This window comes from Choloepus didactylus, chromosome 20, assembly GCF_015220235.1.
Source record: "Choloepus didactylus isolate mChoDid1 chromosome 20, mChoDid1.pri, whole genome shotgun sequence".
In the NCBI taxonomy this organism is placed as follows: Eukaryota; Metazoa; Chordata; class Mammalia; order Pilosa; family Megalonychidae; genus Choloepus; species Choloepus didactylus.
In genome coordinates this window covers 60,610,800-60,636,819 of record NC_051326.1, presented here as the reverse complement: position 1 = coordinate 60,636,819, position 26,020 = coordinate 60,610,800, and the positions used below count along the sequence as shown (strand labels likewise).

General features: G+C 42.1%; 1 protein-coding gene and 1 pseudogene across 1 annotated transcript; one reads left to right on the top strand and one right to left on the bottom strand.

The window, feature by feature from the left end:
• Positions 1-9,768: 9,768 nt before the first annotated feature.
• LOC119516739 (NEDD4 family-interacting protein 2-like) lies at positions 9,769-11,055 on the bottom strand. Its single transcript, XM_037813185.1, is given in 2 exon segments — positions 9,769-10,770; positions 10,772-11,055. Coding segments are annotated over 2 exon segments (723 nt in total). The 5' UTR covers positions 10,996-11,055; the 3' UTR covers positions 9,769-10,271.
• A 457-nt stretch (positions 11,056-11,512) lies between these two features.
• Positions 11,513-26,020, top strand: part of LOC119516500 — a 179,686-nt pseudogene continuing 165,178 nt past the window's right edge.

Sequence of the window (26,020 nt, the reverse complement as noted above, 5' to 3'; positions counted from 1 at the left end):
AGCTGCCCGGAGCCCACACTCAGGCCAGGCTCCGGGTTTCCCGGGAGGCTCCCCGTCCGCTCTGGCTTACCTGCCGCCCCCCAGCACTGTCGTCGTGCTTGAGCCACCACATGGGCCCAGCTGCAAGCTCCTCCTCTGCTGGTGTTCCTGGCCTTTGGCCTCTTTCTTTCCATCATCCTTTCTTCCAAAGTGTTTGTGTTTTCCCTGCCCCTCATGGTGCTGGGGAGCACTGCTGGGGGAGCACAGTTGGAGAGCATTCCTGGAGGAGCACTCCCTAAGAGCAATTGCTGGGGAAGTACAGCCAGGGAACACAGAGGAGCATTGCCAGGGGAGCACTGACAGAGGAGCACTGTGGGGGAGCACAGCTGGGGAGCATTAACCAGGGTGTTGGGGGAGGACTGCCTGTGGAACACTAGTGGGGGAGCAGTGCCTGAGGTGTACAACCTGGGAGCACAGCTGAGGAGCATTGCTGGGGGAGCACTAACAGGGGACCACTGCCTGGGGAGCACAGTCATCAGTGAGATTTTCTTCCGTTTGCACGTGGTGGCTGTTTGGGAGGTGCTGCCTGAACACAGAAGCGGGGAGTCCCAGGGCTGTTCCGAGCTGACTACCGTCAACAGGAGGCTGAAGGCAGGTGAACACATGCACGTTCAAGGACTGTGCTGAGAGGAAGCTTGTGCCCGTGTGTGTCCCCACAGGGAGAGGAGCCACCATCAGTCAGACCACGGACGCGGAGAACTGGAGCGCCTCGGATGGCAGCCACTCAGGCAGGGGAGGCAGCGAGTAAATGACAGAAAAGTGCGGGAAACAGTGAGGTGGAACTCGTGAAACCAAGACACAGCTGACGACAACACGGTATTGCCACAGACAGAAAGAATTTGCGTCCAGGTTTTCTTACCTGAGTGACACCAAAGAAGAGCAAACCCTTGTGCCTTTGCCACTGACAGAGCAGCAGGAGGCCACGGACGTCACAGCTTCAGGGGCTTAAAACCGACAGCGATAAATCAACAGGTCACTTACATAATGTGAAAATAGAATCTTGGGATATCTTAATGAGGAACAGATCTTTAACGTGTTGATTCTTTGAATAGTCATTCAAAGATTCAAGACAGAAATCATGAGAAAACTTCCAGGTACCTGTCTAAGTCCATTTCTTTTAGTACAATTACTTTATTATTATTATTTCTAATTGCTTTTTAATTTATTTCCATTGTGTCATAATATAAGTGATCAGTTTTCTATGAAACTTGAGTTTTGTGTTTAAAAGTTTTAACTATGAAACAATATCAATTACCAGTGAATTCTTGTACTGAATCAGATTTTAGCTCTAGGAACACCCACAAGGTGTGTTTCCCTGACTCGTATCAGCTCTTCTTCGGGAGGGTCATCTTCACCGCAGGACCCAGGCTGGAGGGACAGCCCTGCGGGGACGTCGCCACTCCATGGATGGGGGAAGGAAGAAGCAGCCTGACGACATGGCTCTCAGAAGATGCGGGTGTCATTACTTTAGCTATGTGGCCGAGCTTCAGGGCCAGAAGCTGAGCCTCGTGTCCACCACCCTACGAGCATGGTGCGCACAAGATCGTGCAGCCTTGCAGGCGATCTCATTTGTTCTAGTTTGCTAATGCTGCAGAATGCAAAACACCAGAGATGGACTGGCTTTTATAAAATGGGGGTTTATTTCACTACACAGTTACAGTCTTAAGGCCACAAAACATCCAAGGTAACACATCAGTAATCGGGTACCTTCACTGGAGGATGGCAAATGGCGTCCGGAAAACCTCTGTTAGCTGGGAAGGCACGTGGCTGGCGTCTGCTCCAAAGTTCTGGTTTCAAAATGGCTTTCTCCCAGGACGTTCCTCTCTAGCAAGCTTGCTCCTCTTCAAAACGTCACTCACAGCTGCACTCTGTTTCATCTCTGAGTCAGCACATTTATATGGCTCCACTGATCAAGGCCCACCCTGAATGGGTGGGGTCACGCCTCCATGCGAGTATCCCACCAAAGTCACCACCCACAGCTGGGTGGGGCACATTCCAAGCAAATCTAACCAGCACCAAAACGTCTGTCCCACAAGACCACAAAGATAATGGCATTTGGGGGACACAATACATTCAAACTGGCACATCATTCCATCACTGAGGTTTCTGAATAAGGATCTGAGGCCTCAGAGGGGAAATGGATCTCTGGGAGTCACCACCTTGGGTCATGGCCCTGATGGAGAGACCCTCAGCGGGACTTACCTCCGCGCTTGTGTGAACATATTACCCCTGAGAATGTGCAGGCTGAACTTCAGACTAGTTCTGTACAAAAGCAAAACAATGCCAAAAATAACTGCATTTCACCAAAGAACTCAGACCAGTGCTCCTGCCCTGTGTGTCTCCTCCACACCCACCAAGTACGTACATGGAAGAAATAGAAATTATTATAATAGTCATGGGCATGTATTAAAATAACAAACTCAGGATGCTGAAAGAAGACGGTGCCGAGTGCCTGCTGTGCATCACACCCGAGGGGAGAGTTGGGCTGCACGGATGAAATGGAGCATCGCACACTCGCGCGGCGTTGGGACCAGTGGGAGAGAACGGCACAGACCACATCGGTCTACACTGTAGGTGCGAATGGCCGGACAGCAAATGTGAGCAGAGGGTTTTGTCATACCATGGGAAACTCACTAAAAACGGCTTGCTCCATTTGCTGCCAGGCCTGCCAGCTACACTGGGCCCCAATCCCCTCCTCTGCCGCTTTCAGTCACTTTTGTGGCTCTTCCCTCTGGAGACTCCCAGAGCAATTGAGCCCCTCCTCAAAAGGATGGTACTTTGTGGGAAGCCACCATCTTCTCTTCCAAGGCCAGTTTCTTTGTTGGCTGGGGGCTGCGGAAACAGATCAATAGACAGGCGGCTCACCAGCAGGGTCACTGGCTCACCTGCGGGGTCACTGGGTCACCCATGGGGTCACTGGCTCTCCAGAGGGGTCACTGGCTCACCTGTGGGGTCACTGGGTCGCCCGTGGGGTCACTGGCTCACCCACGGGGTCACTGGCTCACCTGCGGGGTCACTGGGTCACCCATGAGGTCACTGGCTCACCCATGGGGTCACTGGCTCTCCAGAGGGGTCACTGGCTCACCTGTGGGGTCACTGGCTCACCTGTGGGGTCACTGTCTCGCCCACAGGATTACTGGCTCACCCACGGGGTCACTGGCTCACCCACAGGTCACTGGCTCACCCACAGGTCACTGGCTCACCTGTGGGGTCACTGTCTCGCCTACAGGTCACTGGCTCACCCATGGGGTCACTGGCTCGCCGTCTGGAGGCCGCGCCTTCCCCGGGGACTGTGGCACCTGGTGGTGACCATCCATCCATCTCCATCTTTGTGCCACGGCGACACGTTTCCTTGTCTTCCTTCCTGCACAGTCGTCCGTGTGTCCGTCTAGAGCTCCTCTCCTCAGAGACTCCAGCCCACCCTGGTTCCATTGGCCTCGTCCAGGTGGGACCTGTGAAGTTCCCGTCCACGCCCCCAGGACAGGGGTCAGGCCTTGAGTGTGTCTTCATGGGGAACAAGTCTACGAACCACAGTTGACCTTGGTTCTGTAACCTGTTGCTTCTGTGCCACTGGGTCAAGGGCTACCCCTGTTTTAATCACTCTCTTCTGGATACGTTTGACTTTCTCATTATTGTCGTCCTTGGACTGGAAAGCCAGAGCAACACAGCACAATATTCTGGGTTTAGGTGGAAAGACAAATAAATGAGGACTAATTTAAAAGTAAAATAAAAAGGAGCCTGGCTGTGGTTTATGAGCATGTGTGTGAGCGTGTGTATGCAATCGCGTGTTTATGGAATGAGGAGAGAACATGGTTTTATTTCTAATTTTACATAACTCAAAATCAGTTCAAAGATTCCACAGAATAGCCAAGTGGATTTTGACTGTGTTAGATTTTCATTCTTTGGTGCTTTTGTGCTAAATGCTAAGAAATCTTCATGAAAGTACCCGACCTTTTTCTCTGGGAGGTGCTAAGTCGGTCTCAATCGTCACTGACCCTCCTCCATGGCCGGGGCGTCAGCGTCCCGGACGGTCAACCCTACATCATTGGCCCAGTTCTAAGCCGCGTCCTCTCAGGTTGGCGACATCGGAGCCGAGGCCGAGCCCTGCGGCGGAGGAGGATGGCGTGGACTCTGCCTGCGCGCAGGCGGTGGCCGTTCGGGTCACCATCTGTGGCCAGTGCCGGGCGGGCGCGTGAGCCCGTCCCCAGCTAGGGGCAGCAGCCTGCGCGGCCTCTCGCCGCCCTGGGGGTGGACACCTGGCGAGGCAAGATTCCCGCTTCCGATTCATCCTGGGAGACTCTCCCAGGGCTTCCAAATTCACCCGCCACAGGCACCCGCACCTCTTCCAACTGCGCCCTTCCCGGGCTCCCCTGCAGACAGGGTTGTGGAGCGGAGCGCTCCCCAGTGAGAGGCGCTCGCGTGAGATGCGCAGGTGGAAATGCGGCAGAGGCCCGAGGTCTGCAGCTGTCGCTGCGGTTGCGGACAAGCAAGGCCTTGGCGAGGTGGGTTTTCCTGCCGTAAAACTCCGCGGTGCGGTCTCAGCTTCGCGGGAGCTGCAGGTGGTGGGGGCGGCCCGCGGCTGCTTTCCCGACTCCCCAGGAGAGGCGTCCTGCTGAGCCCGGCCCCGCTGTGCCGGCCCAGCGGTGTGGTCCGGGGTGACGTCTGCACACCCGCGCTCGAGCGCCCTGCAGCCCTCCCAGGGCTTCGAAAGCACCGAGTCCCTGTGCTCAGCCCCTTTCCACCGACGATGCTACAGAGGTTTCTGCCCCCAGCAGCTGAGCCCCGACGGGAAACCCTATCAGGGCGGCACACACAAGGGGACGTCCCTCCTCAGTAAAGCGCCTTCGATCGAGCACCACTCGCCGTCTGCACCCGAAGAGCCCGTGTCCACAGCTCTGCCCTGGCCCGTGACCTCGAGACCGTCCTTCCCCTCCGCTGCGTGCAGGCATTGCTCCCTGCCCTGCATTCGTGCGCTCAGGTGGAGGGAATGTCCGTGTAGGTGGGTTCCAAGCAATGGAATGCTGATGCTCTCTTTTCTCCCGAGTGCAGTGTACCCCCAAATGAAACTCAGTCTCTTGATTCAACAAATATCGTTAGAAAGTGTCCACTCATCATAAGTGAAAACTAAATCCAATGTCCTGCCTTGCATTTTCTTTAGGATTCCCTGAAATCAGGTCAACCCCAATGCCTGAGACTCCCAGGGAGAGAGTTGACCTATAAGTAGTAATTTCTATGGGAAGAAGCAGAAATTGACTTCAAGGGACCTTTCAATGTCAGACAGATGTCAGGACAGAGATTTGTTTCATCTAGCACATGAATTGAATGGTCTATTAAAAAGCCCATGGTAAAAGGGACAATTTATTAAAAATGGCCAAAGACATCACATGCTATGGATCCACTATAGAATGTGGAAATGAGAACACTCACCCAATGGGCCCTACTCACTTTTTAGGAATAAAGCCAGGAATCTGCAATTGCAAAAAGTGAATCAGGGATTCTGCTGGGGGGTGGAATCTTGTACTTTGTGAAAGTGTGATTGACAAGCTAAAGTCTAATTCTTAATATAGTCTTGTTCTCCATCAGACATAGTCAAGATGCTCACTCCCATGTTGCTCACCCCTCCCTCTGTTGTAGTGAAGGTACCCCCTGAACCTGCACACTGTTTATGGGTCACAAACTAGTTTGTTTTCTGTCTTGTCCATACACTGTGATTTTACTGGAATTTCCCTCCTATTCTCAATTTTACCTTATTGGACTTATCCTCATCCTTCAGGAATCTACTTACATATATCATCTTGATAGACTTCCCAAACATTTCACTTAACATTGGCCCCTATTTTGTGCTCCCTCAAATCTCCCCATTCCTCCAGCAAGGCATGCACCACTCTTCACAGTGATTTCTAACGTGAATTTCTGCTCTTCTGGACTGTGTGAGCCGAACAGAGTAGAGACCACACCTGTCTGGATCACTCTTGTCCCACAGAGAAGAGACTCGCCAAATGTGACCAATGTATGTAGTAAAGTATAAATAATATATAGAAAAAAGTCTTTGATTTAGACATACCAGCATTGGACCACATTTTCCACACCTTTCTTCTACCTAGTAAAAGGATGGAAAATATTTAAAACCTGTACCTAAAACGAAAATGGAGAGAACATTGATGGAACATCCTCATGGACTGAGTCCACAGTACTTCTCACATCCAAATTCTCTAAGTGAACTTTCAGGATCTGGGGACTCTGTCTCCTTGTAGACAGCCTCTTTCTATGCTGAAAGCCTAACTTCTTGTGGGATTTTTCTCAATTCAGTGAGTATAACGACAAATTGATGTAAGTACCAACTGCTACACAAAATACTTGAGGAGATAAAGGCAAAGCTATGCTTGGGGTCTGTGATGGTTAGGTTCATGTGTCAACTTGGCCAGGTGATAGTACCCAGCTGTCTGGTCAAGCAAACACTGGCCTAACAATTGCTGCAAGGATGTTTGTGGCTGGTTAATAAACCAACAGGCTTGTTTATTAAATCATCAGTCAGTTGACGGCAGCTGTGACTGATGACTCACCAAAGGGCGTGTCTTCTGCAATGAGAATGCAATTGGCTGGATTTAATCCAATTAATCAGTTGAAGAGTATAAGTGAGACAGATAGAGGACTTCACTTCTTCTTCGGCCCCAGCAAAGTGTTTCCTGAGGAGTTTGTCAAAGTTGCCAGTTCGTTTTCTGAGGAGTTCATCGGACATCTTCCTCAGAGTTGACAGTTTGCTGACTGCCCTACAGAATTTGGACTGATGCATACCCACAGTTGTGTGAGTCACTTTTATAAATTTTATAGTCATAGACACCTCTCCTTGATTCTGTTTCCCTAGAGAACCCTAACTAATACAGGGTCCATAGAGTTGTCCCTGGGCCAGTGTTCAATCAGGTGATACTGGTAAAATTGTTGGGAGATAAGTTGAAGTGTGTTACTCAGGCACAGGAAGAGAACTATCTGTCCTTCAAGCTCTGTGTTTCTCCCCCTGTCATATTACAGTACTGTCATTTGAGACTTCCATCTCCTCCATATGGGGACATGCCACTGTCCCTATGATAGAGAAAAGTTACCTGGTCACCTGAAGAGGGAATGCTAGGTGTTCTAGTTTGCTAATGCTGTGGAATGCAAAACACCAGAGATGGATTGGCTTTTATAAAAAGGGGGTTTATTTGGCTATACAGTTACAGTCTTAAGGCCATAAAGTGTCCAAGGGAACACATCAGTAATCGGGTACCTTCACTGGAGGATGGCCAATGGTGTCCGGGAAACCTCTGTTAGCTGGGAAGGCACGTGGCTGGCATCTGCTCCAAAGTTCTGGTTTCAAAATGGCTTTCTCCCAGGACGTTCCTCTCTAGCAAGCTTGCTCCTCTTCCAATTGTCACTCACAGCTGCACTGAGTTCCTTCTGTTATGTCAGCTCATTTATATGGCTCCACTGATCAATTTAAACCCACCCTGGATGGGTGGAGCAACACCTCCATGGAAATTATCCAGTCAGAGTCATCACCCACAGCTGGGTGGGGTGCATTCCAAAGAAACACTCAAAGAATTACAATCTGATCAACCCTGATAACGTCTGCCCATACAAGATTACATCAAAGATAGTGGCGTTTGGGGGACATAATACATTCAAACTGGCACACTAGGGAAAAGAGAGAAATTATCCTCCTGAATGCATAAGCCTAGAAATGCTTGCATGCTGGCTTTAGGTACAGAATGTTTCATAAAGATCAAGTTAGTAGTGATAAACTTTCCTTCAGAAGGTATTTTCTATGGACAAGTAAACATAATGCAGCAACAATTTTTAGAGAACTCAATAAAAAAATTGGGACTATTATGTTTTTGTATGTTGTTTTAAGAGCTTAAATCACATATTTTAAAATTTTTTAATGATTTATCAGTTTTTATCTATTTTGAATGATGCAAATTATATCATAGCATCTAATTGCATTTTTTGGGACTATTGTTTCTATGAAAAGAAAATTTCCATTACCATATTATGTAGGTAAAAGTTTTTCCTGTTTGTCTTAAAATTTTCATTAGAGAAGTTGTAGGTTTACAAAAAATCATGCAGAAAATACAGAGCTCCCCACCAGTATTCCCTGTTATTAACAACTGATGAATTATTAACAATTGATGAAACAATATCATTATAATTTTACTAAAACTATAGTCCACAGTTTTCATTAGGGTTTACTGTTTATGTTGAACAGTCCTAAGTTTTTGTTAATTTTTATTCAAATAACATATATATGTATATATATAATATCCCTTTTAACCAGGTTCAAATACATAATTCAGTGCTGTTAATAACATTCACAATGTCATGCTATCATCACCACTATCCATTATCAAAATGGTTATATCACCTCAAACAGAAACTTTTTACCAATTAAGCATTAACTTCCCATAATCTACCCTAACCCCAACCCCTGGTAACCTGTATTCTAGCTTCTGATTCTGAATTTTCCCACTGTAATTATTTTATGTCAGTGAGATCGTAAGTATTTGTCCTTTTGTGACTGGCTTATGTCACTCACAATAATGTTATCAAGGTTCATCCACGTTATTGTATGTATCAGAACTTCATTCCATTTTTTTTTTTTTTAGCAAAACAAAGCTGCATGTTTTATTTCTCCAAGACAATGGAAAAAATTAGAAAATACAGAGAAATACAAAAGATGTTACAAAGTATAAATTTTATTTTTTCAAAATGGAAAAATGTCCCTGAATAGTTGAATGTACCTTTTAGTAGTCAGATCTAATGATGAATAAGCAACCAATTTTATATGTTTTATATAGTTGTATTAAATGATTTTGAAGTTTAAAAGATATAATTCCCATCAGTTTTTTATGTTGGCATTCAAAAGTAAAGAGATAATGAAAAAGAAAAAACTGGTGAGATACAAAATGATCTGCATGATGCGAAATGTAGTAGCTTATGAATGTAAAGCAGATTCCAGTTGTAATAATGGTTACTATGGTCTATTTTTAATCTCTCCTCCTACACACACACTTTCTCTAAACACACTTACACACCCCAGCCATATTATCTAGAAACATTCTTATTTCCATAGTTTGAAAATGGATATTTTGCATCTCTCAATTCAGGATATGAATTTTACAAGTTATTCATACTACCATAAAGCAAGAAACTATTAATAATACAAGTTTTTATTTGCTAAGCTTAATTTAAACACCTAAAGAAAAAATTATTACAATGACATTGAAAGATACTTTTATTGGCTTTTTAAAAGACAAATGCAAATGTGAATAACTTATTCAGAAAACCAATTGTCAAAACTTAAATGAAATAAATATATCTAATACAATCTCTTCCTACAAGGATCTATATAAGATGGGCATTGCTAAAAATCAATTTCCTCATTTGGGAATTCTTAAAGCTGGTGTATCCCTTAAAAACCAAAAAAAAAAGAAAGAAAGATATTCTTATAAATGACATTTAGTACCCCCAGATTTTCTTAAAATTTGTCCTGACACAATCTATATCTTTAACATCCAAATTTTCTCTATATATATTAAATTCATTTAATTTAAAATTAATGAAAAGATCTCTAGACACAGTTTCTGAGAAAACAATGCAGAAAGTAATTTCTGCATGGTTATTTACAGAAAGAGTTTTACTGAATAATGTAAATAACATGGTCAAAAATCTGACAAAACCTATCTAATAATCTGCACTGCAGGTTTCAAAAGACTTTATATATTTATAACGAAGAATGTTTTATATGCAGTTAGTAGATGAATCTAAGAGCCAGACACTAAAGCATCTGACATGGTAATAATTTCAGTTTTACTATACTAAATGTCAGGTCAAAAGTCAGTGGCACTCATGTGCTAGAAGGCTGTTATCACTCAAATTCCTCAATTATATCAAACACTGATTAACCAAGTGTGACTGGGCATTACTGTAGCCAACTTTAAGGTTTCTTTCAAGTATATGCAAATCTTTTAAATGGGCACATATGCAAATGTGCAAAACAAATAAAATATGAATATTTAAGAGACTGAACAGAAATGGCTTTTAGGCAATAAACCATCCTGCCATTCAATTTTGAAACTGTATCTTTTCTTCACTAATTTGTCTTCTGTTGTAAGTAGTCTTCTATCCTATTGTAGGCTTACAGATCATCTGGAAATTTCATGTTGGTATAGGAAAGGAACGTCTGGTTGCTGCATTCTCTATAAGAAGAAGAAATACCTTGTTCTATGAGCAGCTGCCATACTTTCAGACATATTTCTGACTTGTAGATAATTAACAAATCCTCTGAAGAAAAGAAGTCCAAGTACAAGAAATATCCACCAAAGCCAATACTGTCCATTGAAATATCCAGTAAAGTAATCAGAAAACCTGACAATAAGGATGCATTTGATCAATGAAAGGCCAAATCCACAGATAGCACCATACCTTCCAGCTATGGTATTGGTTATACTGAAGAATAAACAAAATCCAAGCCAGTTGAAAACAAATGCCAGGAAAAACGCCAGCATGAAAATGCCATCATTACCCACTCTAAGCTGGTCTGCATCATTCAAGTCAACCCTTGGTGGACATTCTTCCTCCTGAATTCTTTGAGATGTTTCTGCTGCAGCAGCTGCCATTGCAGCAGCTTTAGCCTTCTCAGCTTCATCGTATGCAGGAAGAGAGGAAGCAACGCTGTACGGAGGTGGCACAGGATAACTCACTGTAAACTTCTGCATCTGAAGTTGTAGGTACTTCCCCAGTAATACTACTGTAAGGTGGAGGAGAAGAGTCAGTTTCAAGGCCTGGTGCTGAAGGAGCTGTGTGCATTATCTGTGGTGCTGGGTTTGAAGCTGATGGCTGCTCTATAGCAGATGATTCTGAACTATCCTCTTCACTGTGAAGCACTTGAGAGCGACCAGTGCCTGACTGGTGAAGGTCCATCCTGCCCGACTCGGGATCCGGCTTCCGAGTGGGCAAGTCTCCTCGGCGCTCGCCCTCTTCGGCCACCCCGATCGATGTCGTCGTCGCTGCTCCCGCAGCGCCCCTTCCGCGTCACTTCTTTCCGTTTCACCTAATACTCCTTTGTATGGATATACCACAATTTGTTTCTCCATTCATCAATAGATGGGCACTTGGATATCTTCCACCTTTTGGAAATTGTGAATCATTCTGCTATGAACATCATGGGAAAATATAGGTTTGACTCCTTGTTTCACGCTTCTGGGTATATACCGAGAAGTGGGATTTCTGGGTTATATGGTAATTCTACACTTGAGTTTCTGAGGAACCACGAAACTGTCTTCCACAGTGGCTACACATTTTACAATTCCACCAACAAGGAACAAGTGTCCTTCCCATTTCCTTCAGCCCAAGAGGCCTAGCGGACTCACTCCCCCTCCCCGCCTCATCGGTGAGAGTGAGAGGACAACACCGGAAGCGCGTTACTTCCTCGGTCCACGTTGCCTGAAGGGCTGTTATCGCGAGAGTTCGGTCCACTGGGGAGCTTCCGTCAACTCCCAGAGCGCCTGAGAGCCCGAGGAAGCTGGAGCCGGAGGCGGTGGAGCCAGGTGTGGTGCGGGATGGCTGCGGCAACCTCAGCCCTGGTGAGTGAGTTCCTCGTGCCCTCAGGCTGCTCCACAGCCGGCCGAGGGGTCGCCGGCCTGGCCCGGGAAGCGCGGGGCCTCGCGGAGGCGGGGAAGCCGCTTCGTGTTCCTTTCGGGCCCGCGCGGCCTGTCCTCGGGAGGGGGAGGGGCGGGAGCGTGCCGGCGGCGGGCAGTGTCTTTAATTGTGTTCTTTTATGTCAGCCAAGCAAAATCGACTTACAGAGGTGTTGGTGTTGTAATAATAACTCATTAAGATTTAAAAAAAGATTGTATGTATTAAAATTGTGAGCAGTCTAGGTGATTGAAGGTACTTTTATTGGACGATGGCATTGCTAGTTCAGTTCTTCTTTATGGTTCTTATCAATTTGCATAGATTTTTTTCTAATATGATGAAAATTTTCGAAAGCATGGGACCTTTGAAACTTTTGAAAACATGGGAGAGTTATCAGGTCATAAGTAAATGTTACTTGATACATTAACGTATGTCAGACAAAATTCTATGTAGCTTGTATATACTACCTCATTATTTCTCACCAAATGTTACATAAGAGGTAGTCATAATTATTGTTCACATTGATAGATGAGAAATTTTAGGCCAAGACAGGAGAAGTGAGGTGACAAATTCAGACAATAAATGTTGTCACTCAGAATCGTCCTCAAGCAGTCTCAGAGAATCAGTGGTTATAAGCCTAAGTTATGAGCTTATGTCCTCTTATTGTTCCCACTTCACAGAGTGGAAAATGAGAGCATGAAAAGGCCAAGTCACCCCAAAACTCCCACTTGTGCATTTGACCCTCAACTTTCCAGCAGATTATGCTGCTTCAACTTTTGCAAGGAAAAGGTTTTAAGAGAGTTAGTACACAAACATTCTGTTTTTTTTTTTTAACATTTGCGACTTGCATTTCATTTATCTCAGCCAGTTTCCATTTTGAAAGATCCTGACATCCTGGTTCTATGATAATATGGTCCTTATTTCTTTGTTTGAGATCAGGTATGATGTTGCCTGGGATTGGGGATTTCTTTCTTATAAAAATAAGTAAGTATCCAGTCGTTCTTTGATGGACATTTGGGCTGTTTCCATCTCTTGGTAATTGTGAATAATGCTGCAGTAAACATTGGTTTACAAATGTCTGTTTGTGTCTTAAGTTTCAGTTCCTCTGAGTATATACACATGATGGAATATTATGCAGCTGTAAGACAGAACAAAGACATGGATCATGTAATAATGTGGATGAACCTTGAGGACATTATGTTGAGTGAAGTTAGCCAGAAACAAAAGGACAGATTCTGTATGGTCTCACTAATATGAACAGACATTAATGAACAAACTTTGGGAGTTAAAAGCTGACAACACAGGTGACCAGGAGATAGAAAGAGGGCAGAGATCAGCCATTTGATGCTGAAGGACTACAGAATGTTTAGGATTGATTGCATAGATCCAGAAATAGATAGCATAATACTGTGTGATGGTAGCACAGTATTGTAAGTACACTGACCAAAGATGGCTGTGAGTAAAGCTGAAAGAGGTGGGATAGGAGAATGTATGACACCAGAGGTAAAGATAAATGATAAAGACTGGGACTGTATAACGTGGCAAAAACTGGAGTGGCCAATGACTGTTACTAAATATACAAATATAAAAATGTTTTTGCATATGGGAAAGCAAATGAATGTCAACCATGTAGAGAGCTGAAAGAGGGATGATATTCAGGAAAAAACATAATCAAAGCAAACTGGAGTCTATGGTCAACAGTAACATTGTAATATACCTCCATTAAATGTAACAAAGGCAGTATGCCAATGCTAAATGTATATGAGAGGGGGATATAGTGGAGGAATATGGGATTCTTGGTAGTGGTGTTATTTGCTGTCCTTACTAGTATATTGTATTGTATGACATGTTATTTTTCTTTTTATCATTTTTTTCTTATTGCTAAAAAAAACAATTTTTCTTGTACTAATCAATATGTTCAAGGGCTGATTGTGGTGAAAAAAAAGTAAGTAATTAATGATAGGAATATCTGTATCATTCTTCCAGATATTGGTGATCTGGTAACCTTTTCTAATTTATGTGAGCTATTGGTTTCACTCATACTTAAAATGAAAATATAATTTAAACTACCATTCACTTCCCGTCCTCAGTATCTTGATATATCAATCAGGACAATTTCCAGTATTCAAGCTGGTGACCTAAGGTATGTGGAGGACATCCCACTCTTCCCTTAAGCAAAAACACTTCTGGGTTTTCTGTGGCTTTACATTGGCCAAATTCTAAGCACTGTAGAATCTGGGATTGGGGATAAGGACAGAAACTCATAAAAATGGAGTATCTTTGGAGCAAGGTCCCTCTGATTCAGGGTGATTTGCTACCCAGGCCTAAAAGAGTTTAGGAGCCCTCTCCAGTAGAAGTAACCAATGTCCAGGACACCTGAATTACTGAGGATCCAGCAGTCTCAGCAATCTTCAAGCCTTGCAAAGGAACATGTAATGGAAGGGAAGAAGCAATCAGCACTGACTCATAATGTGAAATCTCATGGCTTAAATGTGTGTATCCCCACTGGGTTCTAAAGTATTTTCTGTTTCTTCTGGATAGAAGGTGTCTTGATCCCCATTCTGTACTGTTTTAACCTTGACTCTGACATAGGAAAGGTATGTTTCATAAAATCCTGTTAAGCTTAGGCTAGAGCTGGAGACATAATTGTTCTACATTTTTTATTGTGAAATATAACATATATACAGAACAGTGATAACTTTCAAAGTATGATTTAACAAGTAGTTAGAGTGCAAATTTCAAATTTCAAAGAATGTTATAGGTTACAGTTCCACAATTTCAGTTATTTTCTTATTGTGACATATTACTTATATATGGAAAGGTGATAAATTTCAAAGATGGTTTAACAAGTAGTTACATAGGTAATTTCAAAGGTCATTGTGGGTTAAAGTTTGACAGTTTCAGTTGTTTCCTCACTGTGAAATATAGCATATATACATAAAGATAATAACTTTCAAAGTACAATTTAACTAGTAGCTATAGGATAAATTTCAAAGAATGTTATGGGTTACAGTTCCACCATTTCAGTTATTTCCTTCTATCTATTATGATACCCTAGCATTTAAAAAAATTTTATATAAAGATTCAGTATTCAAAATCCTTTGTTAAATCCTGTCTTGTCTGTTGTTACATCTCACTCTTCTTTAATCATTTTCTTGATCTTCAGGGATGTCTAGGCCAGAGACTTCCCTAACTTGTTTATACTGAAAAGAGGTGTCGACATTATGGGGAGGGTCTGGTCTGTCTGTGGTTGATGTTCTTGAAGAGGCTGTTGTCTCTGGGTTTTGGAACTTTTCTGGCATAGAAACACTCTGGAGGATTTAAGTTTCTGAAAATAAACTTAGTGAGTAAAACTTTTATAGAGTCTCAGATAGGGTCCTAGGTATTTTGTGAGTATGGTTGGTTAGGGCTTGGCATACTGTGGCCATTGGGGATATCTAGCTGCAGCTTGGCTAAGTAACTTCCAGGATAGCCTCTTGACTCTATTTGAAATCTCTTAGCCACTGTCACCTTATTTTATTACCTTTATATTTCCCCTTTTGGTCAAGAAGGCATTTTCAATCCTTCAGTGCCAGTGCAGGGCTCATTCCTGGAAGTCATGTCCCACGTTGCCAGGGAGATTCACTCCCCTGTGAGTCATGTCCCATGAAGGGGGAAGTTAATGAATTTGTGGAGTTGGTCTTAGAGGCCACATCTGAGCAACAAAGAAGTAATCTGGAGGTGCCTTTTGGCATAATTAGAGGTGGGATTAGCCTCCTTTTTATAACCCTAAGTTTCACAAGAGCAAACCTCAAGTTCGAGGGCTTGGTTTATTAAGTAGGGGGTTCCTAATTTCACATGGCATATATTCTATCCAAGATAAACAATCAGTGTCTCACATTATCTTCACTTCATCATCATTCTCAATTTTGAACAGTTATCATAACACAATACACCACAAAGTTCTTATCAGCCCCTAAATATTCATCCCTAGTATTAGTGTAGTACTGGTAAGGTATTCCTATAAAATACAGTCTATAATATGCAATGGTTACTTTTTCCCATATCCACTCTGTTAACTGTACCTGTGTCATACCTTGGAAGTATATCATGCAACCAGTTATTTATATTTGTAGTGCTAATCTGTGGGGTACATGCCTTTAAACAACTGCTTTTGATCATCTTCACCTTCAGTGCAGCACTAGTATTTATAATCCCATTAACAAACATCACCCCTGTCCAATCCCATACCTCATTAACATGTCTGTACATATTAACATGTCTGTACATATTAGGTTCTCATTTTCCCTTCATAGCTTCTGTCTCAAGGGCCCCTATATTCTACATTATAATACACTGATTTTACATTGTTAGGGAGTTCATGTTAGTGGTAACATACAAGATCTTTCCTTTTTTGCCTGACTTACTTCACTCAGCATTATGTCTTCAGGGTTCATCCATGTTGTCAGACATTTCAGGATCTCATTCCTTCTTACTACTGCATGGAATTTCATTATATGTATATGGAACCTTTTGTTTTTCCACTTATATGTTGAAAGACACTTGGATTGCTTGCCTCTCTTGGCAATTATGAACAATGCTGCTGTGAGCATTGGTGTGCAGGTGCCTGTTCATGTCACTGCTTTCACATGTTCTTGGAGTATATTGAGAAGTGAAATTATTGGATCATGGGGTTACTCGACATCTAGTGTTCTGAGGAAATGCCAAACTGTCTTCCACAGTGACTGTACCATTACACATTCCTACCAGCAGTGGATAAGAGTTCTAATTTCTCTGCATCCTCTCCAGCCTTCGTAATTTCCTGTTTGTTTAATGGTGGTCATTCCTATTGGTGTTAGATGATATCTCATTGTGCTTTTGATTTGCATTTCCCTAATAGCTAGTGAAGATGAGTATTTTCTCATGTGTTTCTTAGCCATTTCTATATCCTCTTCAGAAAAATGTCTTTTCATATCTTTTGCCCATTTTATAATTTGGCTATTTGTACTATTTTCGTTGAGTTGTAGGATTTCTTTATATATGCTGGGTATCAGTCTGTTACCAAATATTTTCTCCCATTGAGTTGGCTGACTCTTCACCATTTTGACAAAGTCCTTTGAGGTACAGAAGCTTTTGATTTTGAGGAGTTTCCCGTTTATCTATTTTTTCTTTTTTTCCTGTGCTTTGGGTATAAAGTTAAAGAAGCTACCTACTATTATTAGATCTTGAAGATGTTTCTCTCTGCTATCTTCTAGGAGTTTTATGATACTGTCTTTTTTTTTTTTTTTTTTTATCATCATTTTATTGAGATATATTCACATACCACGCAGTCATACAAAACAAATTGTACTTTCGATTGTTTACAGTACCATTACATAGTTGTACATTCATCACCTAAATCAATCCCTGACACCTTCATTAGCACACACACAAAAATAACAAGAATAATAATTAGAGTGAAAAAGAGCAATTGAAGTAAAAAAGAACACTGGGTACCTTTGTCTGTTTGTTTGCTTCCCCTACTTTTCTACACATCCATCCATAAACTAGACAAAGTGGAGTTTGGTCCTTATGGCATTCCCAATCCCACTGTCACCCCTCATAAGCTACATTTTTATACAACTGTCTTCGAGATTCATGGGTTCTGGGTTGTAGTTTAATAGTTTCAGGTATCCACCACCAGCTACCCCAATTCTTTAGAACCTAAAAAAGGTTGTCTAAAGTGTGCGTAAGAGTGCCCACCAGAGTGATCTCTCGGCTCGTTTTGGAATCTCTCTGCCACTGAAGCTTATTTCATTTCCTTTCCCATCCCCCTTTTGGTCAAGAAGATGTTCTCCATCCCACGATGCCGGGTCTACATTCCTCCCCGGGAGTCATATTCCACGTTGCCAGGGAGATTCACTTCCCTGGGTGTCTGATCCCACGTAGGGGGGAGGGCAGTGATTTCACCTTTCAAGTTGGCTTAGCCAGAGAGAGAGGGCCACATCTGAGCAACAAAGAGGCATTCAGGAGGAGACTCTTAGGCACAAATACAGGGAGGCCTAGCCTCTCCTTTGCAGCAACCGTCTTCCCAAGGGTAAAACTTATGGTAGAGGGCTCAACCCATCAAACCACCAGTCCCCTATGTCTGTGGTCATGTTAGCAACCATGAAGGTGGGGTAGGCAAATACCCCTGCGTTCTCCACAGGCTCCTCAAGAGGGCACTACATCTTTTTTTATTTTTTTTTTCCTTGTTTGTCTTTTTTTTTTTTTTTTTTTTTTTTTAACTTTCCCTTCTTTTTTAAATCAACTGTATGAAAAAAAAAGTTAAAAAGAAAACAAACATACAATAAAAGAACATTTCAAAGAGACCATAACAAGGGAGTAAGAAAAAGACAACTAACCTAAGATAACTGCTTAACTTCCAACATGTTCCTACTTTACCCCAAGAAAGTTACATAATATAGCAACATTTCAGTGAACTTGTTCCTACTACATCCATCAGAAATTAACAGACCATAGTCATTTCTGGGCATCCCCAGAACGTTAAATAGCTTATCTGTTCTTCTTGGATTATTGTTCCCCCTTCCTTAATTGCTCTCTACTGCTAGTTCCCCTACATTCTACATTATAAACCATTTGTTTTACATTTTTCAAAGTTCACATTAGTGGTAGCATATAATATTTCTCTTTTTGTGCCTGGCTTATTTCGCTCAGCATTATGTCTTCAAGGTTCATCCATGTTGTCATATGTTTCACCAGATCGTTCCTTCTTACTGCCGCGTAGTATTCCATCGTGTGTATATACCACATTTTATTTATCCACTCATCTGTTGAAGGACATTTGGGTTGTTTCCATCTCTTGGCAATTGTGAATAATGCTGCTATGAACATTGGCGTGCAGGTATCTGTTCGTGTCACTGCTTTCCGATCTTCCGGGTATATACCGAGAAGTGCAATCGCTGGATCGAATGGTAGCTCTATATCTAGTTTTCTAAGGAACTGCCAGACTGACTTCCAGAGTGGCTGAACCATTATACAGTCCCACCAACAATGAATAAGAGTTCCAATTTCTCCACATCCCCTCCAGCATTTGTAGTTTCCTGTTTGTTTAATGGCAGCCATTCTAACCGGTGTTAGATGGTATCTCATTGTGGTCTTAATTTGCATCTCTCTAATAGCTAGTGAAGCTGAACATTTTTTCATGTGTTTCTTGGCCATTTGTATTTCCTCTTCAGAGAACTGTCTTTTCATATCTTTTGCCCATTTTATAATTGGGCTGTCTGTACTATTGTCATTGAGTTGTAGGATTTCTTTGTATATGCAAGATATCAGTCTTTTGTCAGATACATGGTTTCCAAAAATTTTTTCCCATTGAGTTGGCTGCCTCTTTACCTTTTTGAGAAATTCCTTTGAGGTGCAGAAACTTCTAAGCTTGAGGAGTTCCCATTTATCTATTTTCTCTTTTGTTGTTTGTGCTTTGGGTGTAAAGTCTAGGAAGTGGCCTCCTAATACAAGGTCTTGAAGATGTTTTCCTACATTATCTTCTAGGAGTTTTATGGTACTTTCTTTTATATTGAGATCTTTGGTCCATTTTGAGTTAATTTTTGTGTAGGGGGTGAGGTAGGGGTCCTCTTTCATTCTTTTGGATATGGATATCCAACTCTCCCAGCCCCATTTGTTGAAAAGACCATTATGGCTCAGTTCGGTGACTTTGGGGGCCTTATCAAAGATCAGTCGGCCATAGATCTGAGGGTCTATCTCTGAATTCTCAATTCGATTCCATTGATCTATATGTCTATCTTTGTGCCAGTACCATGCTGTTTTGGCAACTGTGGCTTTATAATAAGCTTCAAAGTCAGGGAGTGTAAGTCCTCCCACTTCGTTTTTCTTTTTTAGAGTGTCTTTAGCAATTCGAGGCATCTTCCCTTTCCAAATAAATTTGATAACTAGCTTTTCCAAGTCTGCAAAGTAGGTTGTTGGAATTTTGATTGGGATTGCATTGAATCTGTAGATGAGTTTGGGTAGAATTGACATCTTAATGACATTTAGCCTTCCTATCCATGAGCATGGAATATTTTTCCATCTTTTAAGGTCCCCTTCTATTTCTTTTAGTAGAGTTATGTAGTTTTCTTTGTATAGGTCTTTTACATCTTTGGTTAAGTTGATTCCTAGGTACTTGATTTTTTTAGTTGCTATTGAAAATGGTATCTTTTTCTTGAGTGTCTCTTCAGTTTGTTCATTTCTAGCATATAGAAACATTACTGACTTATGTGCATTAATCTTGTATCCTGCTACTTTGCTAAATTTGTTTATTAGCTCTAGTAGGTGTATCGTCGATTTCTCAGGGTTTTCTAGATATAAGATCATATCATCTGCAAACAATGACAGTTTTACTTCTTCTTTTCCAATTTGGATGCCTTTTATTTCTTTGTCTTGCCGGATTGCCCTGGCTAGCACTTCCAGCACAATGTTGAATAACAGTGGTGACAGCGGGCATCCTTGTCTTGTTCCTGATCTTAGAAGGAAGGCTTTCAGTCTCTCACCATTGAGTACTATGCTGGCTGTGGGTTTTTCATATATGCTCTTTATCATGTTGAGGAAGTTTCCTTCAATTCCTACCTTTTGAAGTGTTTTTATCAAAAAGGGATGTTGGATTTTGTCAAATGCTTTTTCAGCATCTATTGAGATGATCAATTGATTTTTCCCTTTCGAGTTTTTAATGTGTTGTAATACATTGATTGTTTTTCTTATGTTGAACCATCCTTGCATGCCTGGAATGAACCCCACTTGGTCATGGTGTATGATTTTTTTAATGTGTCTTTGGATTCGATTTGCAAGTATTTTGTTGAGGATTTTTGCATCTATATTCATTAGGGAGATTGGCCGGTAGTTTTCCTTTTTTGTAGCATCTTTGCCTGGTTTTGGTATTAGATTGATGTTAGCTTCATAAAATGAGTTAGGCAGTGTTCCACTTTTTTCAATGTTTTGAAAGAGTTTGAGTAAGATTGGTGTCAGTTCTTTCTGGAAAGTTTGGTAGAATTCCCCTGTGAAGCCATCTGGCCCTGGGCATTTATTTGTGGGAAGATTTTTGATGACTGATTGGATCTCTGCTTGTGATTGGTTGGTTGAGGTCTTCTATTTCTTCTCTGGTCAGTCTAGGTTGTTCATATGTTTCCAGGAAATTGTCCATTTCTTCTACATTATCCAGTTTGTTGCCATACAGTTGTTCATAATATCCTCTTATAATTTTTTTAATTTCTTCAGGATCTGCAGTTATGTTACCTTTTTCATTCATTATTTTGTATATATGGGTCTTCTCTCTTTTTGATTTTGTCAGTCTAGCTAGGGGCTTGTCAATCTTGTTGATCTTCTCAAAGAACCAACTTTTGGTGATATTTATCCTTTCTATTGTTTTTTTGTTCTCTATGTCATTTATTTCTGCTTTAATCCTTGTTATTTCTTTTCTTGTACTTGGTTTAGGATTGGTTTGCTGTTCATTTTCTAGCTTCTTCAGTTGATCCATTAGTTCTTTGATTTTGGCTCTTTCTTCCTTTTTAATATATGCGTTTAGTGCTATAAATTTCCCCCTTAGCACTGCTTTTGCTGCATCCCATAGGTTTTGGTATGTTGTGTTCTCATTTTCATTCATTTCTATGTATTTAGCAATTTCTCTTGCTATTTCTTCTTTAACCCACTGATTGTTTAGGAGTGTGTTGTTTAACCTCCAGGTATTTGTGAATTTTCTAAGTCTCTGATGGTTATTGACTTCTAATTGTATTCCGTTGTGGTCAGAGAATGTGCTTTGAATAATTTCAATCTTTTTAAATTTATTGAGGCTTGTTTTATGTCCCAGCATATGATCTATTCTGGAGAAAGTTCCGTGAGCACTAGAAAAGTATGTGTATCCTGGTGATTTGGGATGTAATGTCCTGTAGATGTCTGTTAAATCTAATTCATTTATCATATTGTTTAGGTTTTCAATTTCCTTATTGGTCTTCTGTCTGGTTGATCTATCTATAGGAGAGAGTGATGTGTTGAAGTCTCCCACAATTATTGTGGAAACATCAATTGCTTCCTTTAGTTTTGCCAATGTTTCTCTCATGTATTTTGTGGCACCTTGATTGGGTGCATAGACATTTACGATTGTTATTTCTTCTTGCTGAATTGCCCCTTTTATTAGTATGTAGTGGCCTTCTTTGTCTCTCAAAACATCCCTGCATTTGAAGTCTATTTTATCTGAGATTAATATTGCTACACCTGCTTTCTTTTGGCTGTAGCTTGCATGAAATATTTTTTTCCATCCTTTCACTTTCAGTTTCTTTGTGTCCCTGTGTCTAAGATGAGTCTCTTGTATGCAACATATTGATGGTTCATTTTTTTTGATCCATTCTGTGAATCTATATCTTTTAATTGGGGAGTTTAATCCATTTACATTCAACGTTAAAACCGTGAAGGCATTTCTTGAATCGGCCATCTTATCCTTTGGATTATGTTTGCCATATTTTTCCCTCTCTCTATTAATATCCTTTATTGTACCCATACCGAATCTCTTTAGTACTGAACCTTTCTCCAAGTCTCTCTGTCCTGTCTTTGTTTCTCTGTCTGTAGGGCTCCCTTTAGTATCTCCAGTAGGGCAGGTCTCTTGTTAGCAAATTCTCTCAGCATTTCTTTGTCTGTGAAAAATTTAAGCTCTCCCTCAAATTTGAAGGAGAGCTTTGCTGGATAAAGTATTCTTGGCTGGAAATTCCTCTCACTCAGAATTTTAAATATATCGTGCCACTGCCTTCTTGCCTCCATGGTGGCTGCTGAGTAGTCACTACTTAGTCTTATGCTGTTTCCTTTGTATGTGGTGAATTGCTTTTCTCTTGCTGCTTTCAGAACTTGCTCCTTCTCTTCTATGTTTGACAGTGTGATCAGTATATGTCTCGGAGTGGGTTTTTTTTGGATTTATTCTATTTGGAGTTCGCTGAGCATTTATGATTTGTGTATTTATGTTGTTTAGAAGATTTGGGAAGTTTTCCCCAACAATTTCTTTGAATACTCTTCCTAGACCTTTACCCTTTTCTTCCCCTTCTGGGACACCAATGAGTCTTATATTCGGACGTTTCATATTATCTATCATATCCCTGAGGTCCATTTCGAGTTTTTCAATTTTTTTCCCCATTCTTTCTTTTATGCTTTCATTTTCCATTCTGTCATCTTCCAGGTCACTGATTCGGTGTTCAACTTCCTCTAGTCTTGTAGTATGAGTGTCCAGAATCTTTTTAATTTGGTCAACAGTTTCTTTAATTTCCATAAGATCATCCATTTTTTTATTTAGTCTTGCAATGTCTTCTTTATGCTCTTCTAGGGTCTTCTTGATTTCCTTCATATCCCGTACTAGGGTCTCATTGTTCATCTTTAGTTCTTTGAGTAGCTGCTCTAGGTGGTGTGTCTCTTCTGGTCTTTTGATTTGGGTGCTTGGGCTTGGGTTATCCATATCGTCTGGTTTTTTCATATGCTTTATAATTTTCTGTTGTTTTTGGCCTCGTGGCATTTGCTGAACTTGATAGGGTTCTTTTAGGGTTTGTAGACCAGTTGAAGTCCTTATCTCTAATTTATCAGATCTACAGCTTCGTGGAGTACACTTTCTCTAACTAACCAGCAGGTGGCGTCCACGAGCCACCTGTTCTCCACAAGCCAGATCTCCCCTGCTTAGCCTTTTTGGTGAGTGGGGGAGTGAGTCTTGTGGGGCCCAATTGGTGTACCAAGCTTGCGTGTGTAGTTGGTGTTGCCTGCCCTGTATGTGGGGCGTGTTTCTGGGCAGTCGGGGAGGAGGGGTGGCCCTAACAATCAAATCTCCCTGATGATCCTAGAGTTTTAGAGCTGCTGCAATAGTCTAATCCTTCAGTTCAGTCCTGCCACAGTTTGTCTCTGCCACTGACCCACAAGTCTTTGGTATTGGCGTATGGCTCCTGAGACTTGCAAGTGGGCCCCTCTTCCAGGCTGTGCACCCCGGGTCCTCTGTTGAGGGATGACTGTGCTATGTCACAGGTGAGTGCCGTCTCCCCAGGGCAGTTCTGGGCTGCTGGGCTGTGTTGGGAGGCTCCCAGTCTGCTCAAATGATGGCTGAATGGGGCTCTGTTAATTCACACTGCTCCCCCTTCCCAGCTCTGGGACATTCAGCTGAGGTTGCAGGGAAGGCTAATGTCCACGCCCAGTTTTGTGGTGTGTGCCTGTTATTTGAAGCACTTCCGTCACACTGGGTTGTCTGGGGCAGCTCTGGGCTATGGGGCTGGCGATGGGCAGGAGTGTTTCCTGTCCACCAGGATGATGGCTGTGAGCGGACACCCCCCTTTTCTTGGGAAGTTGTGTTGTTTAGTGAATTTTCTCAGCCACTGGAATATTGCCTTTTGTCTCAGAGCTCTCTTAGTTCTGCTCTTGACTTGACGTGCCCAAATTTCAATTCTTTGAAGCTTTCTGTATTGAGCTTCTTAGAGTAATTGTTTTAGAAAAAGCAAAAAGGATTTAAAAAAAAAAAAAAAAAAAAAAAAAAAAACGGCCCTCCTCAGAGATCTAATGGGTTATTGAAATGCTAATAGACAAAGCAACCAGGGCCATTAAGGAAAGGTGCCCAGGGCAGAGAGATCAGCTTTGCTTCGGGATTTGCATATGCGCCTCAAGGCCTGATCTCCGCCCTTCCCCTTTCTGTGTTCACCAGAACTCGAAAAATCCTCTGCTTTTATTTTGGAGTTTTTCGTGTTGTTTTTTTTCTATGTCTGTCTCCTCTCTGCTGGGCTGGCTGCTCTCAGAGTCTCTGGTGTCTGGTCTCAGTCTATCTATGGTTGGAGTTTGAATCAGTAGAATGAGTTTCCGATAAGAGCAGCCACTGCAATTCTCCCTTCTCCTTCCCGGAGCTGACAGCCCCTCCTCCCCCGGGACTGAGCCTGGCAGGGAGGGGCGCGGGTCCCCTGGCCGCAAAAACTTACAGATTTCGCTGATCTCAGCAGTTCCACGTTTTCATGAGTGTTGTATGAAGTATGCCCAAAGACAGATTGCTCTGTGGTGTCCAGTCCACGCAGTTCCTGGCTTTTTACCTACTTTCCTGGAGGAGTCAGGAGTTGTTTTGAAGGCTTGTGTTCTCTGTGGCATATGGCAGTTATTGCCCACGTGCTGGTGGCCTACAGGTCCCACTGTAGACCGATACTGTCTTTTATATTGAGGTCTTTGATCCATTTTGAGTTAATTTTCTATAGCGTGTGTGGTAGGGGTCCTCTTTCATTCTTTTGAATATGGATATCCAGTTTCCCTGCCCCATGTGTTTAAGAAACTGTTCTGTCCCAGTTCAGTGGATTTTGGGGCTTATCAAAAATCAGATGACCATAGCTCTGGGGCTCTGTTTCCAAAGTCTTGTTTGATTCCATGGATCAATATGTCTGTTTTTGTGCTAGTGCCATGCTGCTTTTACTACTGTGGCTTTATAGTAGTCTTTAAAGACAGAAAGTGTAAGTCCTCTTACTTCATTCTTCTTTGGTTACAGGCCCCCACTCTTCCAAATCAATTTGGTAGCTATCCTTTCCAAGTCAGCAAAGTATGTTGTTGGAATTTTGATTGGAATTGTGTTGAATCTGTAGATCAGTATGGGTAGAATTGGCGTCATCACAATGTTTCACCTTCCTATCCATGAACATGGAAAATCTTACCACCTAGTTAGGTTTTCTTGATTTTGTTTATTAAAGTTTTGTAATTTTCTGTGTAGAAGTTTGTTTTTTGTGTTTTTTTTTTTGTTTTTTTTTTTTTTTGAAATTTTTGAATAAATGTTTAATTTTCCTCATGCAACATAGCTGGAATATTGAAAGTTTTTTTATGCATTTTTACTGAGATATATTTACGTACCATGCAGTCATACAAAGTGTATATTCAGTTGTTCACAGTACCATTATATAGTTGTGCATTCATCACCAAAATTAATTTTTGAACATTTTCATTAGCACACACACAAAAATAATAAGAGTAAAAATTAAAGTGAAAAGAACAATTAAAGAACAGAGAAACTAAGATGGCAGCTAGGTGAGACAGGGCAAAGGAACACCTCTGTGAAAAACACTAGATGAGGACCAGAGAGTGACCCAGAATACTGGTTATAGCAATGCGCCAGCTGGACAAGATCTGCTAGTTCCCAGGGGCTGTATACTTGGTGAAACTGGGAGTCTGTATTCTGAAATGAGTGAGTAAGCTGGCTGGAAGACCCACAGATGTGCGGCCATCTGGGGAAGCCAGGGTTTGGCGTCTGGAGACTGACGGGCTCTCTTAATAAAAAAAAAAAAAAAAAAAAAAGGGAAAAACCCAGGAGCGGCTGCAGCTGCGATTG